The following is a 15,787-nucleotide window of genomic DNA, read 5'->3' on the forward strand; positions in this document are numbered from 1 at the left end:
ATACTGAAATACTTAAAAGTATTGAAATACTGAAGTTAAAAGATCAATCTAAACTCTCAAATAGAGCCTTAATTCTTAAAAAAGCTATGTGTTAGCATAACTAAAAACAGATACTCAGACTGGGAGGCACACTTTATGTAGCATAGGTTATTGTTGAGCAAGGAAGGCAACACCTCTGTTGTCAGTCTGAAAAATCATCTTCCTACTGTAATGTTAAAATAGAAGATTAAAAAACAAAACCAAACAGAAGAGACAGAATTACACACTAGAGAAAAAAAAAAAAAGAGAACATTCCTTTAACCTAGATCTGTGAATGGGCCAGGATTTGTTTTCTTGTACACACTCAAGCAGTCTGTGGCAAAGCGCATTAGAAAATAATCTCCGTTACCATCAACTTAGAATTGCCAACAGAAAAGTAAGTCTTAATGACCTGAGAGGCAATTTTTTGCCTCATTTTTGTATACTGTCAAAGACAGCAAGTTCCTAGTCCATGGGCTGGGCACTAAGATGCTAGCATGATACAGGTAAAGGTGTTACACTTAAAGATGACAATAAACACTAAAGCTGAAAAAAAATAATCTTCTATTTCCATCCTCAATAGTTTTATCACATAAAAACATATGAGAACATTATACATACTAAGGGAAAATTTCGAATCTTCACTGCATTTTAAAGACAAAATTTTCAGAGAGGAGAGATTTAAACAGCATGTATCTTCGAATCTCAAACATAGACTGCTGCAAAGTAGTTTGTTTGAAACTACTTTTCAAACACACTACTGAATGAAAAAGAACTATAAAATCCCGCCATATCAATTTGGAAGAAAAGAAAGGAAAAAGCCACCTCAAAAATAGTTTGAGAAGCAGTACCATGGTCACAGAATCCTGTCTGAAAATTGGGGCAACCGAAGAATTTAAACTTAGTACAGATGACCTTTCAGAGATGCTCAAGTTATAAGCAAGTTTAGTGTATTACAGCGACTGCTTCTCAAGACAGCTTTTGACTAAGTCATGAATTCAGGACACCCTCTGGTAACAGTCCAAAAAACCCAGAAAGCAAGCTAGACTTCAACTCATTAAAATAGTAACATCAACTGAAATACAGTAATTAACCTATGAAATAACTCGTAACGCTTACAGAATTTTAACTGATGTGGTTTGAGGGGTGGAGAAGGGAAAGATTGTTTCAATACCTTGTCTTCCCTCATCATTGGTAAACAAACCAGCATCACTGCTGCTCAGACTGCTGGATTCACTGTAATAAGAGAAAGAAAGAAACAGATCAAAAGAATAATTGATCTTTCAGTCGTAAAATTTTAAGGAGACAAGGCTGTGCTCAGATTGAACTTAAGCCCAACAGAGATCGGAAAGAAAATAGGACGGGTTTTTTTAATCAAACTGCAAATATCCTAGTTCCATTAACTACAAAGCATATTATTTTTGGCACATAAAACCATGGGAATCTAATGGTACCCTGACAGTAAGCCAGATGTGACTGCAACGAGGTGCTGACACAATTGATGCATTTTATTATCTGCTTCCATCAAATGCTCACTGCTCCCTTCTTATGCTGTGCAATTCAGCTTGATCCTGGAACACCACTGCTCAATAAAATAGGAAAAGTCTCAATCAAAAGCAGCCTAAGCCTTCCTTCAGCACACAAAATATAAGAGTGTGAAAATCGAGTTACCTTTCTGAACATCATTTGCAAATATTCCAGAAAAGACACTGGTTAAGGTTTCATGACATATTACTTGGGGAGAAAGAAAAAAGTTTATAAAAAAGGTAGCCAATTAAATTAAAATAAAGGTCACCCTACAGAAAGTAACTACGATTGATGTTCATAATATCCACAAAAAAGGAAGGTACAGTTTACATTTCTGTGACTTCCATCATGATCCTAAAATTAGAATGTGTGTATACAACATGCACATACTTATTTCTAAATTCAAAGACGTCAATAGTTAAAGTATTTCGTTCTTTGCTGTATCAACGTTATTACAAACTATTTCAGCTGTCTCTAAAGAGTGAAACAGACTCGTCTTAATAAGAGAGATCACAATTTGGCAAGTTTCACATGAAAGGACTTTTTGTAAACTGTTTATTTCATTTTTTGTCAACATAGTAGCTCTGCCAAAGAAGTAATGTTCTCACTAAAATTTAATCACATTTTACTTACACTGAGATGTAGAACAATTTGGGGAAAAAAAAAAATCAGTTTACCACACAAATTCAAGTACAAGTTATAAATACTATGGCTACACTCAATGTTGCATACAAGCTACTCACAAGAACTTGAGGTCTGTTTACCTTTCTATTCTTACTCATATTAAAACATACACGCAGTCTCACACTTGAACTCACCTGGTTTCAATTATTTTTAGTTACTTTCTAATAATAAATTAGTTTTATTTTTATTTCTAAAGATCTAGTACACTTAGGAAAATTATCTCCTTTTAAATATTAATCTCACAAAAATAAGCCTCCACTTTTTTAAAACTTGTAACATGAGTTATATAAAATTAGTCTAATTTGTGTTTAATTATAAGTATATATTTGGGGTTTGTACCTTCCTTTGAGATGCATCCCAACAGGATTTGAAACACAATATGGTACCAGGAGACAAAGCAATGATTTTTTTTTTTTTTTAAATAGATACATATATCTATATATACATACACAGAGCTCTGTGTTTGAAGATTAGGTTTTCATAATCTTTGCTGTATCTTCCACTTAATCATATTCTTACTGTATAAGCAATACTTACAGCAGCTTCTATACATAATGTAATCAGAACAGACTTAAGCACTTGCAGAATTGCCCTAAGCAGAAGAAAATGACAAGCATGCAAGGAGAATGGAACCATCTTTCATGAGGGAGATCAAAACTTGAACTTCCTAATGTTGCAAACCCTAGTAACTTCCTTCTAGCAAGCATCCCATCCTCACTTTAATTATAACATAGAAGGCTTTTCAATCCTTACATTCCATTGTGCACAATTTTACACTATACATATCAAAGAAAACACATCCCTTTTTCATAGATTCTTCCTGTCCATTTATTGTTTTATTTTTTAATTGTATTTTTTAAATGAAAGTTAGGAAATCCTTTCAACTCTAGTATTTCAGACACTTCCCCCACAAAAATACCCAATTTTGAGAATAGTCTCCTTCCAGAAGGCCAACCGTATCCAGGCTGCATCAAAAGTGTGGTCAGCAGGCCAACGGAGGCGATTTTCTCCCTCTACTCTGTTCTGGTGAGACCCCACCTGCAACAGCTGTGTCCAGCTCTGGGGTCCCCAGTACAAGGACACAAACCTGTTGGAGCGAGTCCAGAGGAGGGCCACAAAGATGATCAGGGGGCTGGAGCACCTCTCCTAGCAGGAAAGGCTGAAAGAGTTGAGGTTGTTCAGCCTGGAGAAGAGGCTCCAGAGAGGCCTAATAGCAGCCTTTCAGTACCAAAAGGGGGCCTATAAGAAAGATTGGGGCAATATTTTTAGCAGGGCCTGTTGCTACAGGACATGGGCTAATGGTTTTAAACTGAAAGAGGGCAGAAGATTTAGGCAGATAGAAGGAAGAAATTCTTTACAACAAGGGTAGTGAAATGCTGGAACAGGTTGCCCAGAGAGCTGGTAGATGCCCCATCCCTGGAAACATTCAAGGTCAGGGTGGACGGGGCTTTGAGCAACCTGATCCAGCTAAAGATGACCCTGCTCACTTCAGGGGGGTTGGACTGGATGGCCTTTAATGGTCCCTTCCAGCCCAAACTATTCTATGATTCTGTGATGATTTTTAAGAAGATATTTTAATTGTGCCATAATTCTTGTGAAGGATTAGGTAGTTCATGAAAATATAACCAACCGAAATTTTAAAAGTTACACATAATAATGTTTTGGGTTTTTTTTAAAAATGTAACACTGGCATAACCATGGCAGCCACAGTGTTCATTCTCCTCAGGCCACAATCAAAAAGGGCAGGGATTACAGCTGAGATAATTGCTACATGGCAGTCATTTCACTGAATAAATTCAAAACCTCTGGAATTAATACATTAATATCTAAGTACATGAAAGCTGTTATGATGGAATTTATTTCATAATGTAATTTTGCACTGTATATTGTTAATTCCTTTGCTTTGTAATGAGAATTCCACTCCCAGCAAGACTTCCCAGAAAAAGAAAAAAGCTACAGATTTCCTTTTAGTCCTATAAAACAGTGTATGCAAGCAAAAACTGGGAAGGAACAGCTCTGCTATCCAAACTGCTTTACAGTTTTAGTTATACTTTTGTGGGAACAAGAAATAATTTTTATTAGATTTTTTTTTATTAGTTATTCCTAGCAAACTGTCCCATCCCTTGGTTTCATTTGAGACTTGTGACCTTTGCTTACTAAGAAAGCCTATCCCCAAGAACTGACCAGCCACTGTACTTGCACTGACTGGCAGGGCAGTGGGTGGGTGTCTGAGTTTCACTGCTGCTCTCTTTCAATAGGGGCAATTGAGATTTTTCCTCTATTTAGTCACTGAAAACGCAAACAATTGCCAAAGCTTGCAGAAATTAAATATTATCCAGAACTCCATGCACTGCCAAATTTTGGTGAAACTGGTCAAGCACTGAGGATAAGGGAGAATGAGCAAAGGACAGGCTCTAATCACAAAAATCTCATTTCCAGGGCTCAAAATCAGCCTCACAGGAATTCATCTTGGGATCATTTACATGCTCACCTTTTACGAGCTTGAAGATTCCTCCTACTACTCCTGAACCCTCCACTTAAAAACCAGTTATTGTGTTTGGTGTTCGAACAAACACAAATAGAAGACTGCAAAAGAAGTGTCACGTAGCGTTTTTAATGTGCACCTCAAACAGATACGTAACTTTAAAGTAATTTCATATATACACTGAAAACTTCTCACCAGCTTTAGATCCAAGCAATTTATCTCAAATTAAAAATGACTGGCTTTTTGTTTTTAAAAAATTGAACTTCTAAAGAAATTCACGCTTTTTAAAATAATTATTAAACTGTATGCACACAAATGTACAAAATCAGAGCAGTTTTGTATACTTTTTATTTTTCCTCTTCCAGGAAGTATTGCTGAAGCAAGAATCTTATCCAAGATGGTCTGTAGCTCTCCATATCTTGCGCAATCTTACAAAACTCATATTCACTTTTAAAATCTCAGCTTTTACTTTTAGAACATACTCTTAGGAACAGAGTTTGCTTGTTGTTTCCGATCCTTCTGGCTGAATGATCTTAAATAATAGAGGCACTGTTGCACTTCAGTAACGTTAGTTTAAAACAAGTTAAAACTATTCAAACACAAAATATTCAGATACAGTATGCACCCCGGAGGCTTAGATATAGTGAATTTCTAACCACATTATGGAATGCAAATTTTCTAATTCAGTAGCTTCCGAACCTTTTGGTACAGATGACCATTGCAAGAAATCTGGTAAAATGACATCGCTCAACCATGTGCATGAGCAGGCCGCACCTCAAGTGCTGTGTCCAGTTCTGGGCCCCTCTCTACAAGAAGGACACTGAGGTGCTGCAGAGGGCACAGAGGCGGGCTGCCAAGCTAGCGAAGGATTGGGAGTGTGTCTTGAATGAGTAACAGCTGAGGGATCTGGGGCTGTTTAGTCTGAAGAAAAGGCTGAGGGGAGACCTTATCGCTCTCTACAACCACCTGAAAGGAAGTTGTACCAAGGCAGGGGTCTGTCTCCTCTCCCCAGTAACAAGCGATAGAACAAGGGGAAATGGCCTTATGCCGCACCAGGGGAGGTTCAGGCTGGACATTAGGAAGAATTTCTTCACTGAAAGGGTTGTCAGGCATTGGAACAGCCTGTCCGGGGAGGTGGTGGAGGTGGAGGGGGTGTTTAAGAGACAGGTAGATGTTGTACTTAGGGACACGGTTTAGTGGTGTTGGTAGAGCTAGGAAAGGTTGGACTCGATCTTGAAGGTCTCTTCCAACCGCAACTGTTCTATGATTCTATGATGTTGAGAATGATTTTAAAGGCCATTTAATGGGGCCAGGGGTAAACATTTGAAGTACAATTTGAAAAACAACAACATTCAGCATAACAAAACATTAAACATTTTGAAGAGGAAGAGGAATTATTAAATCAGGGGTTTTTTTTAAATAAAAATATATTTAGACTGGAAGTAGCACAGTTCTGGGAGTCTACAAGAGGATTTTCATATTGATCACTCGTCTCTCCACCCACATATTAGCTACATAATTTTTGAGTTAGAGAACGGTTACCCTTGTAGCATAACAGAGAATCTTTTATAAATAAAAAGCTGACAAGACTACAGACATAGGATAAACTACGCAATGGCTCCTAGCACCAAGGAAATTTTTAACCATCTGTCTTTAGGTACCAAACTTAGGGGAACAGATTCCCAGTATCATCAAAGAAGAGGGAAGTTTCCTAAAGGCTTCCTGACAACACACACTCCAGTCTTGCACGTCAAAGTAAGACGTCTGAAGTTACACTAGCTGCCCTGAAGGACTGTTTCTGCTCTAGTAATTAAGACATTAGGAACAATCTTTAAGAGTCAGGATTCATTCAGCTCTTTGAGCTGCTCATTGTTCACAGGTGAGGGAGGACAAAACTAGTATGTAATTAAAAAACTTAAAAGAATTAATAATAAAACAATAACTGGAGTTAGCCACTTAACAATACTGCTGTTATTACAGTAACGAATCTGTCAAAACCCCTGGATACTCTCTGCATCTCAGTTTTACCTCTCCAGTAATGAAAAGGCTTAACAGTTTATAGATGAAATGCCTACAAAAAAACCCAGGACACTACTGCTGTCAAGTCTTTCTTGTTGACAGTTCTGCATTCAGAACCAGGCACATGCAATAAACATAATCAAGCTTACCCGGCCCCACAGGTAACATCCCTTGTGTATGGTGGAAAAGTGACTTACACCTTACTGTGTTGTCAAAATAGTACTTTGGAAACAATTATCATTGTAGTATGACTGCTGTCTGGAATGGATGGATGAGGTGTACTGCCAAAGGGTCATCATTCCCCCATTTTTCTAACGGTAAGCTCAGGTGTTTCTGAACTGTAAATTGGTTTTTGCATTTCATAAATGATGTATATCCTTGGCAACCTGCAGACTTTTTATGCCCATGACACATAAGAACATACTGTCTAAATGGTGACTCTAAACACTGACAACCTTCCTGATTAATAGAGATAACAATCAAAGCACCAACGTCTAGAAATTGGAAAAACACTTAATTTTTTGTCTGAGAATTGTCACCAGTTGAAATACCCAGAAAAAAACATACTAATCATTTGTATATTCTGTCATTCTTAATCTTTAAACAATTAGAATGTATTATTTCAAGAAACCATTTTCTTGGTTACTCCTCTACTACATGACTCTCCATTTTATGCTGAATTCCTTAGCCTGAGCAACCTGTATACATTAAAAATAGTAGACTTGAAAAAAAATTTAAGAGTAACTTGTTAAAATAGATGTTATTGATGCTAGCATTTTAACCCTGGAATTAAAGAAAAATCCAAAAATTCCCAACAGAAGCAACAGTAATAAAAGCAAACAAACATTATCCAAAGTTTCTGTAAAAAAGGAAGAGAACAAATAACCTGTCACTCATGTTCTCATCTGAGCCTTTTTGCTCCTCATACTCCATTTTGTCCTTATTTGCTTGGTTCACTTCTTCGTTTTCTATAACCACTCCTTCATCCAAGATTTCAGGTCCTTGTCGAGCTGCAGCTACTTTTCTTTTTTTCACTTTGCTCTTGGAAAACTCTTGGTGTTGGTATGATTTATTGTTATTGTCCATTTCTTGATCTCTGCTGTTATCCTGCTGTTGAGTTATTGTCAGTGCATTAGAGACTTCTGATGGCAGATCTATTGCCATCCGTTTTACTTTTCTTCTCCTGCGCAAAGTCCTGTTTCCCAAACTGTCAACAGCCAAGTCTGGTTCGTGCCACAGAGGTCTTTTGCCTCTAATGTTATTTAAGTTTGAGGAAGGCCTACGTTTTGCAACCAACAATTGGTCATCAGAGTCACTGTGGTCTTTCTTATTAGTATGATTCTCCCTGTAGTCTTTATTTGATTCTTCTAAACTGGAATCAGAACCTTCACTTAAGCAGTGACCAGTCTCCCAGGGATGATGGGTGGTAAATGAACGTCTTTTTCGTCCCCTCCTTTTCCTTGCCTGTCGCTTTAGAAGACAAGACACACTTCGAGAATGATCTCCAGTATCAGCAAAACCTCCTCTGGCTTGTTCTGAACTTTCTTCCAGCGCTGAGACTAGATCGTGAACCAGCTCCTCCATAGTCCTACTGAAATGCCTATATTTGTCATGGAAAAAAAGAAAACAAAAAAAACACAAAAACAAAACAAGAAATTAATCCAAAATGTTAAGCATAAACTCTATATAACAATTTTACCCGTCCAAATCATTTTAGTCACTTTAGGCAAGGTAGTCTTAATGTCCATCCTATAAAGACTATTGTATTTCTTGCCAAAACAAATCCCTACCAAGCAGTCCTACACAATTTGCAAGGCACCTTTTAAAATTAACATATGCTGATATCTTCCCAAATTTCTGTCTTGGAAAGAAGAGAGGAGGAAACCCTAATTTGTTTTAGACCTCACTATTATTGTTTGGTTTTAATGCACCTCATCACATTTGTATGTTTTTCAGGGATTATGCATGGCAAGAGCATCAACAAAGACCACTCACTAACTGCAGGCAGGCAGCACATCTTAAATCAATGAAAGGGAAATGGAATACCTAACGTTCTTCCCTGATAGGGTATTACAGAGTTCTGTTTAAGAGTTGTCATTATGATAAAAATATTTTTAACCATAATTATTTCTTGATGCAGCCTAAATGCCAAAATGAAGTTAAGACAGTAATTTTTTGATAATAGGACTTTTTATTTTAATTTCAACTAATTCTGTCTTTCCAAATGGCTGAAATCGGTTTGATTTTTTTTAAAAAAATATTGATTCAGTGAAGTGATATTAAGTTGAGAGAGTATGCTGCTACAGGTAATTCTAGAGTATCAAAGTTTCCCACCACACGTAGGTACTCAAATCCATCGAATCACATGCTTGTGTAAGGAAAAATTTCCCTAAACACACACAGCATCTGATCAAGGTGTTATTCTTTTAAATGTTTTGCTCCTTCCTCCTCAAATTTCACTAGCACTTAGCATGTCCTGAACTCAATATGCTTCAGCAAGTTCATGTATGCATTACACGAACACAATTACGAAAAAAAGAAAACATGAAATGATTGCTGCTGAACTCTAATCCTTCTCTTAAAGCTGTGAACCTTTTCTGTAAACATAGCAATCAGACTCTCACATCAAAGCATCAGAAGACCCCTTTCATTCAGGTAAAGCAGAGAATAATGTCCATGCCCTTTACTACATTACACCAACTGATAAACATGGAAGACACTCAGCAAATTTCCCAGAGGACGGTTAAAAGCAAGACTTTTCACTTTGTTTTACAATACAAATTGATGGAGGAATTAACAAATATTTCTCTACCCATACCAGAAGAGTTATAGATGTGGAGAAAATCTGGACACATAGCACACAGGTTCCCTTTCTCACCACAAACTCAAAGGTACTTAATGGTGATGGCTGAACAGGCAGTCATGACCATAAAGTATACAAATTTTAAATATTAATAGGGAAACTGAAGAGCACATTTAAGAAATCCAAGTAGGTCATGAAATACTTTATCTAAAGAAATTATATAGTCTCCTTTCAAACCATTTTCAGAAATAATTATTTTAAACATTACAATTACAAGATCACCAAAATTACAGGGGTAGAAACACAAGCCCATTTTGAATTCCTGAAACTACTGTGTCACTTGCGTTTATTTCTCATACCTCTTCTTCTGTACTGCTGTAATCTCTAGTCCTATTACTCCCTCTTAACCTAACATTTTCTTTGGCTTTTAGTACAGCAGAATCATCGTATTATCTTGTAAGGGGTAACACAGCCCTGGAAGAATGCTACACTTTCTCCTTAATCCAGTTGGTTCACAAGAATAAAAACCTCCATAATCACACAAAAATAGTTCTCAGAAGCAAGAGAAGCAACACTGTAGGAAGAGCATTTCAAATGAAGCAATGATTTTCTAAAAATTCAGAGAGAAAGAGAAAAGCAGAAGCCAATTAACCTAGAAATTACTTTGAGACATACAGCATCAAAACATAGGTACATTCCATAGGTATGTTGGTGGCAAAACAAGGATTATGGGAAATGTGGGCCCTCTCCAGACGTAAACAGGAAAACTGGTTACCTGGGATATGGAGAAGGCAGAGGTACTCAATGACTTTTTTGCCTCAGTCTTCACCAGCAAGTGCTCCAGCCACACCACCCAAGTCGCTGAAGGCAAAGGCAGGGGCTGGCAGAGTAAAGAACTGCCCACTGTAGGAGAAGATCAGGTTCAAGACCATCTAAGGAACCTGAAGGTGCACAAGTCCATGGGACCTGAGGAGATGCATCCACGAGTCCTGAGGGAACTGGTGGATGAAGTAGCTGAGCCACTATCCATCCTATTTGAGAAGTAGTGGCAGTCCATCAAAGGTCCCACTGACTGAAAAAGAGGAAACATAACCCCTGTTTTTGAAAAGGGAAAAAAAGACGACTCGAGGAATTACAGGCCAGTCAGTCTCACCTCTGTGCCCAGCAAGATCACAGACCAGATCCTTCTGGAAACTATGCTAGGACATATGGAAAATAAGGAGGTCACTTGTGACAGCCAACATGGCTTCACTAAAGGCAAATCGTGCCTTACGAATTTGGTGGCCTTCTGAGACGGGGTTACAGCATTGATGGGTAAGAGAAGAGCAACTGACAGCATCTACCTGGACTTGTGCGAAGTATTCGACACCGTCCCACATGACGTCCTTGTCTCTAAATGGGGAGACATGCATTTGACAGATGGACCACTTGGGGATCAGGAATCATCTGGATGGTCGCACTCAAAGCATCACAGTCAACGGCTCGATGTCCAAATGGAGACCAGTGGCAAGTGGTGTTCCTCAGGAGTCAGTTATTGGGACCGGTGCTGTTTAACATCTTTGTTGGCAATGTGGACAGTAGGAATGAGTGCACCCTCAGCAAGTTTGCTTACGACACCAAGCTGCGTGGTGCAGTCAACACGCTGGAGGGGAGACCATCCAGAGGGACCTGGACAGGCTGAAGAGGTGGGCCCGTGCAAACCTCATGAAGTTCAACAAAGCCAAGTGCAAGATCCTGCACCTGGGCCAGGGCAATCCCAAGCACAGATACAGGCTGGGTGGTGAATGGATTGAGAGCAGCACTGCAGAGAAGGACTTGGGGGTGTTGGTGGATGAAAAACTGAATACGATCCAGCAATGTGCACTCACAGCCCAGAAAGCCAACCACATCCTGGGCTAAATCAAAAGAAGCAAGGCCAGCAGGTCAAGGTAGGTGATTTTCCCCCTCTACTCCCCTGTCGTGAGATCCCACCTGCAGGGTGTCTGTTTGGTCCTCGCTTGGTTATTTTTGCTTGTGTAGGAGGAATTTCAAGCATCAGTGGAGGCCAGTCCAGGTATATTTGTACAGGGTTTCTATGCATGATAAACATATTAACTCATGTTTCTCAGTAGCTATAATGGGGAGGGCACTACCTCCTTTAGCCTTATACACCCATGAAGACAGCTATCCTCACTGTCTCAGAAATTAGTTGCCCTTGAGATTTAAGGGGCTTTCTAATACTTCTGCACTAATACAACAGGTGCCATAAGACTCAGACAGACAAACAGACAAACTCCAGTACATATATTGGGATTAATTTGAGACATCAATTCCCCCAGCTGCCTGCCCAGCCCTTCTGCCACAGGCTTTCGCACTTAAAGCAAACTGATAGAAGTGGAGGAGCACCAAAAACTGAACTAGTAGGCTTAAACCTACATTTAGCTCTCAAAATGAAAAGGTTTCTGCTAACCTGTTACAATATGAACTAGAATATATACAAACTCTTGCAGCCCATTCTACTAAAGCCCCTGCAGCACAAAGTAAAAGGGAAAGGGAAGACAGGGACACTAATGTCTTACACCACAGTTTATGATTCATTCATTCAATTCAGTATCCCTAATCCATATGGATAACTATACCACTAAAATCAATGTAGCTCCTAGAGTGGACATACCAATTTGCTCCAGATAATGGCATAAATTTGGTGGTAAAGTTGACTTAGTTCTATGAAATACTTCAAGATCAAACACATATGTCCAGCTTGGAATTATGTATCTGATCTAAACTCGCCTTAAATTCCCCCCAAAATACTGTCAATACAGATGGTGCGAGATCAAAAGATGAAACTCAAGAGGCCTGAACCCTCTTAAACGTAAAGGGATAACACGATTCCTAGAAGGCCCTGAGCAGTAAAGGCACTTAATATCCATCAGACTGCAATTTTGAATCTTATGTGCTCCTGCAATTAATCTTTTCTATTGAATATCAGGTCTTTTCATTGCATAAGATGAGATTTCATACATAAGATCTGTACAGGGCAGCAACCTCGTTTACCCTAAAAATATCATACACGAGACCACAGTTCTAGTAACTATATCCTAACGGCATTACCTCTTAAGACAGATCAGACAAATTAACATTATACCTTAGGAGGATTATGACAACTACTTGATCAGTTTGGGAGAGCGGAAGCTCCTTCATAATAGATTGAGAATACAATACACGTACTACTTCAGCTTTTTATTCACATTGCACTTTCAACATGCCAGTGGTCCACATTAAAACTCCTTCTCCCGAAAACCCAAGAAATCTCTTTTGATTAATTTTATTGTAGCTCTCATTTCTCTTGCTATAATTGAAGAAAAAAAAATGGCAACAGCAGCCAGATAGAACAGTTAATATGAAACCTATCTTCAGCATTCAGAAGCATATTTCTATTACAGCATTATTTACCAGACAAACCCAGTTTTGCAACTTTCTCCACTGTTCACAACCAGCTGTCAAGCTCGTATTCCAAACCTACGAAGTAATTTTAATCATCACTGCAGATGTTACTGTAACAAAAATATTTGCATTTGAAATAGGTTGAAAATTAACTACAAGAAGTACTAAAGACATTACCAGTGAGTACCAACTGCATTCAGTAAGATGAGAACTTTCAAAGGTTGCAATAAGGAATGTAGAACATATTGAGGTACATAAAATATGAAGTTGAGCCATAGTTTAGCATGACTCACGTAAGACTATAAAAATGCTGTTACAGCAACAGCCCACAGCTAGCAATAAACTGTAATGTCTTCACTAGGAGAAGATTCTACTTTACTATAAGAAAATCCAGTTTGCCTACACTGACCTTTACATTTATCTGAAGCAATTTTGATGTCATTCACCAAAGGCTGACCCATTTCCTCTGTGTCTTACCAGAATAGACCATAAAAGCACTGTTGCAGGAAACAGTCTAACTGCTTTCACCTGCTCCAAAACAGTTCACACAGCTTGTGTTCAGCATTAATACCCATATTGAAAGACCTAATGGAAATAATGGACACTTGCTTTTTCAGTGAAAATCAAGTATAATCTTCATTCACTTCCCACCTAAAGCATATAGCAATGTAGAGCTCTGCTTACAAAATATTTAACAAACACTTACACACTGATGGGAAAGCTAATATAGTTGCACAACTTGTAAGGAGAGGCAGTATCTTTTACTAAACTGACAGCTGCATTTACATTTGCTTTCTAGTTCTATACATTTTCCTGTTAAATAGATATGGGGTTTCTTGCAGCTAAAGATATGCTGCAGCTGTGTCTCATCAATGCTAAAAACCACCATGATTTTTGCTGTCTTCACAACCCACCTTGATCACACATTAAGAGCACAAGAAAAATCAAGTAGTTCCTTGAACATTGGGATTATAAAATCTGACTTTCTATAATCTTTTCCCATATGGATTCTCTGATGTCTTACAACACAGCTGTACTCACAGAATACCTTTATCTTCAGAGAGATACTAATTTGAATCCCATTTCTCCACCTCCAAAGTTATTTTCACAAAGCCTTAGAAACATTAGTTTTGAGATCTCTGTTTTGTTGATGAATGTGACTGAAATTTGGATTGAACAGGTGCAAGTATTTGGCAGCAGCAGCAGATGATAAATCTCACCACCTTCCCTGAAGAATTTATGGATTCAAAAAAGCTATCATGTTCTTGGGATACACAAAAGGGAAAGCAAAATGGAGCAACACAATTTAGCTAGAAGTATTAAAAAGCTAGAAGGATACTATGGTAGGAGGAGATAACTGACAAACCTACGTTACATACAAGCTTATGGCACACATCAGAAACAGAAGTTGTGCCTAGATTATTTAAACTTGCCTGTCATCAAATGCCATCACCAAGAGGAGGACACAAAGCATCCAGCCTCAATATCCACACCTGGCCCGGTATTGTCTGCTGGACAACTAGGTACGCAAAGCTGCACAATGACCAAAACGCATTCTACCCCATACCAGCCATCTCTGGGGGGCATAACAGCTAGCTACCGAACTACAGAGAATCCCCCCACCCTTCCACTTCTGAGGATCCTGCCCAGTGCTTCCTGTAAAGTCTAAGAGCCAATGCACTGGCAACACACTCAGAGTAAATCTGACATGCAGACCAAAGAAACTTAATACAAATGTAGTTTTCAACTTATAAAATTTAAAAATGTGACAGTGTCAGAAAAGAAACTTACAGAAATTAAATGTCATAAAACAGTTATTTTGAGTTTCAATGGTATTTTGAGTTTACAATAGTAAACTCAGATATTTTGAGTTTACGATAGTGTAAACAATGACAAGAATTGAGGACTCAAGTCAGGATACTATGTTAGAGCACAACTATATCTGAAAAGAAAAACACAAATCCAAAATCCCAAGCTATTTCTCATCTTCAAGGTATGGCAATGCTCCTTTATTGCTGTCAGTTATGTCTGTATATAAACCAGTTTCACAAAATAAAAATGCAGGAGGAGTTTAAAAAAATGCAAATTTATGAAAGTCATTGTTCTACATTTGAAGACATAATTACTACACTTTCTTGAAATTTCTGTAAATTCTGTTTTTGTATCAAATACACAGCTCCCGTACATTTAGTTGTATACAACTACTGGCAACATTTTATTCCTCCCATCACATACTACACACCAATTCTTGGTACCAACCCTGTATTTGAGAAACTCCTTTAGACAAGTTTTGGATTTTCCTTACGCTTGTCCTATACAATAAAAAGTTATTAGTATTTGAGGAATTACGGAATTTTATTAACTGATTACACTGCTGATCCTCCTAAAAATTAGGGCCAGACAAATTCGCAATAAGTACATCTGACTTTTCTACAACTGCTGCTTATCTAAGAAGGCACAACAATAAATACTATCAAGTCTATTCATATTTAACAGTGAAAGTGTTTGGCACAGAGGAATGGTATACAGTCAGAAAGATGCTGACATGAACTGCATTTAATAAGGCTCTACCACAAATGAATTAGTCAGCCAGAAATGAGATTTAAAGCAATTTATCATGAGAGATACCAATTCTTGCAATCTCATTGCTGACATTTACTGATATGCTTGCCCTTTTCAGAAGTATGACTTCATTAATTGCCAAGGTGGAGAATCACATGAACTGCCAAATGATGGTAATAGGCTACAGCACCAAAATCATTATCAAAAGAATCAGCGTGCCCAGTAAATACCCCAAATGCAAACTATTCCCAAATTGTCACAGGTAT

General features: G+C 38.1%; 1 protein-coding gene across 1 annotated transcript in view; it reads right to left on the bottom strand.

The window, feature by feature from the left end:
* The window catches only part of GPATCH2 (G-patch domain containing 2), a 128,568-nt gene that overhangs the window by 110,748 nt on the left and 2,033 nt on the right, over positions 1-15,787 (bottom strand). Inside the window, exons 2-3 of the mRNA XM_086460738.1 lie at positions 7,620-8,333; positions 1,193-1,254 (exon numbers count right to left, since the gene is read on the bottom strand). Of these exons, the coding sequence (XP_086316864.1) occupies positions 1,193-1,254; positions 7,620-8,333 (776 nt within the window). The remainder of the gene's footprint in view (positions 1-1,192; positions 1,255-7,619; positions 8,334-15,787) is intronic.

The sequence above is a fragment of the Leptosomus discolor genome, chromosome 2 (assembly GCF_034619465.1).
Source record: "Leptosomus discolor isolate bLepDis1 chromosome 2, bLepDis1.hap2, whole genome shotgun sequence".
NCBI lineage: Eukaryota > Metazoa > Chordata > Aves > Leptosomiformes > Leptosomidae > Leptosomus > Leptosomus discolor.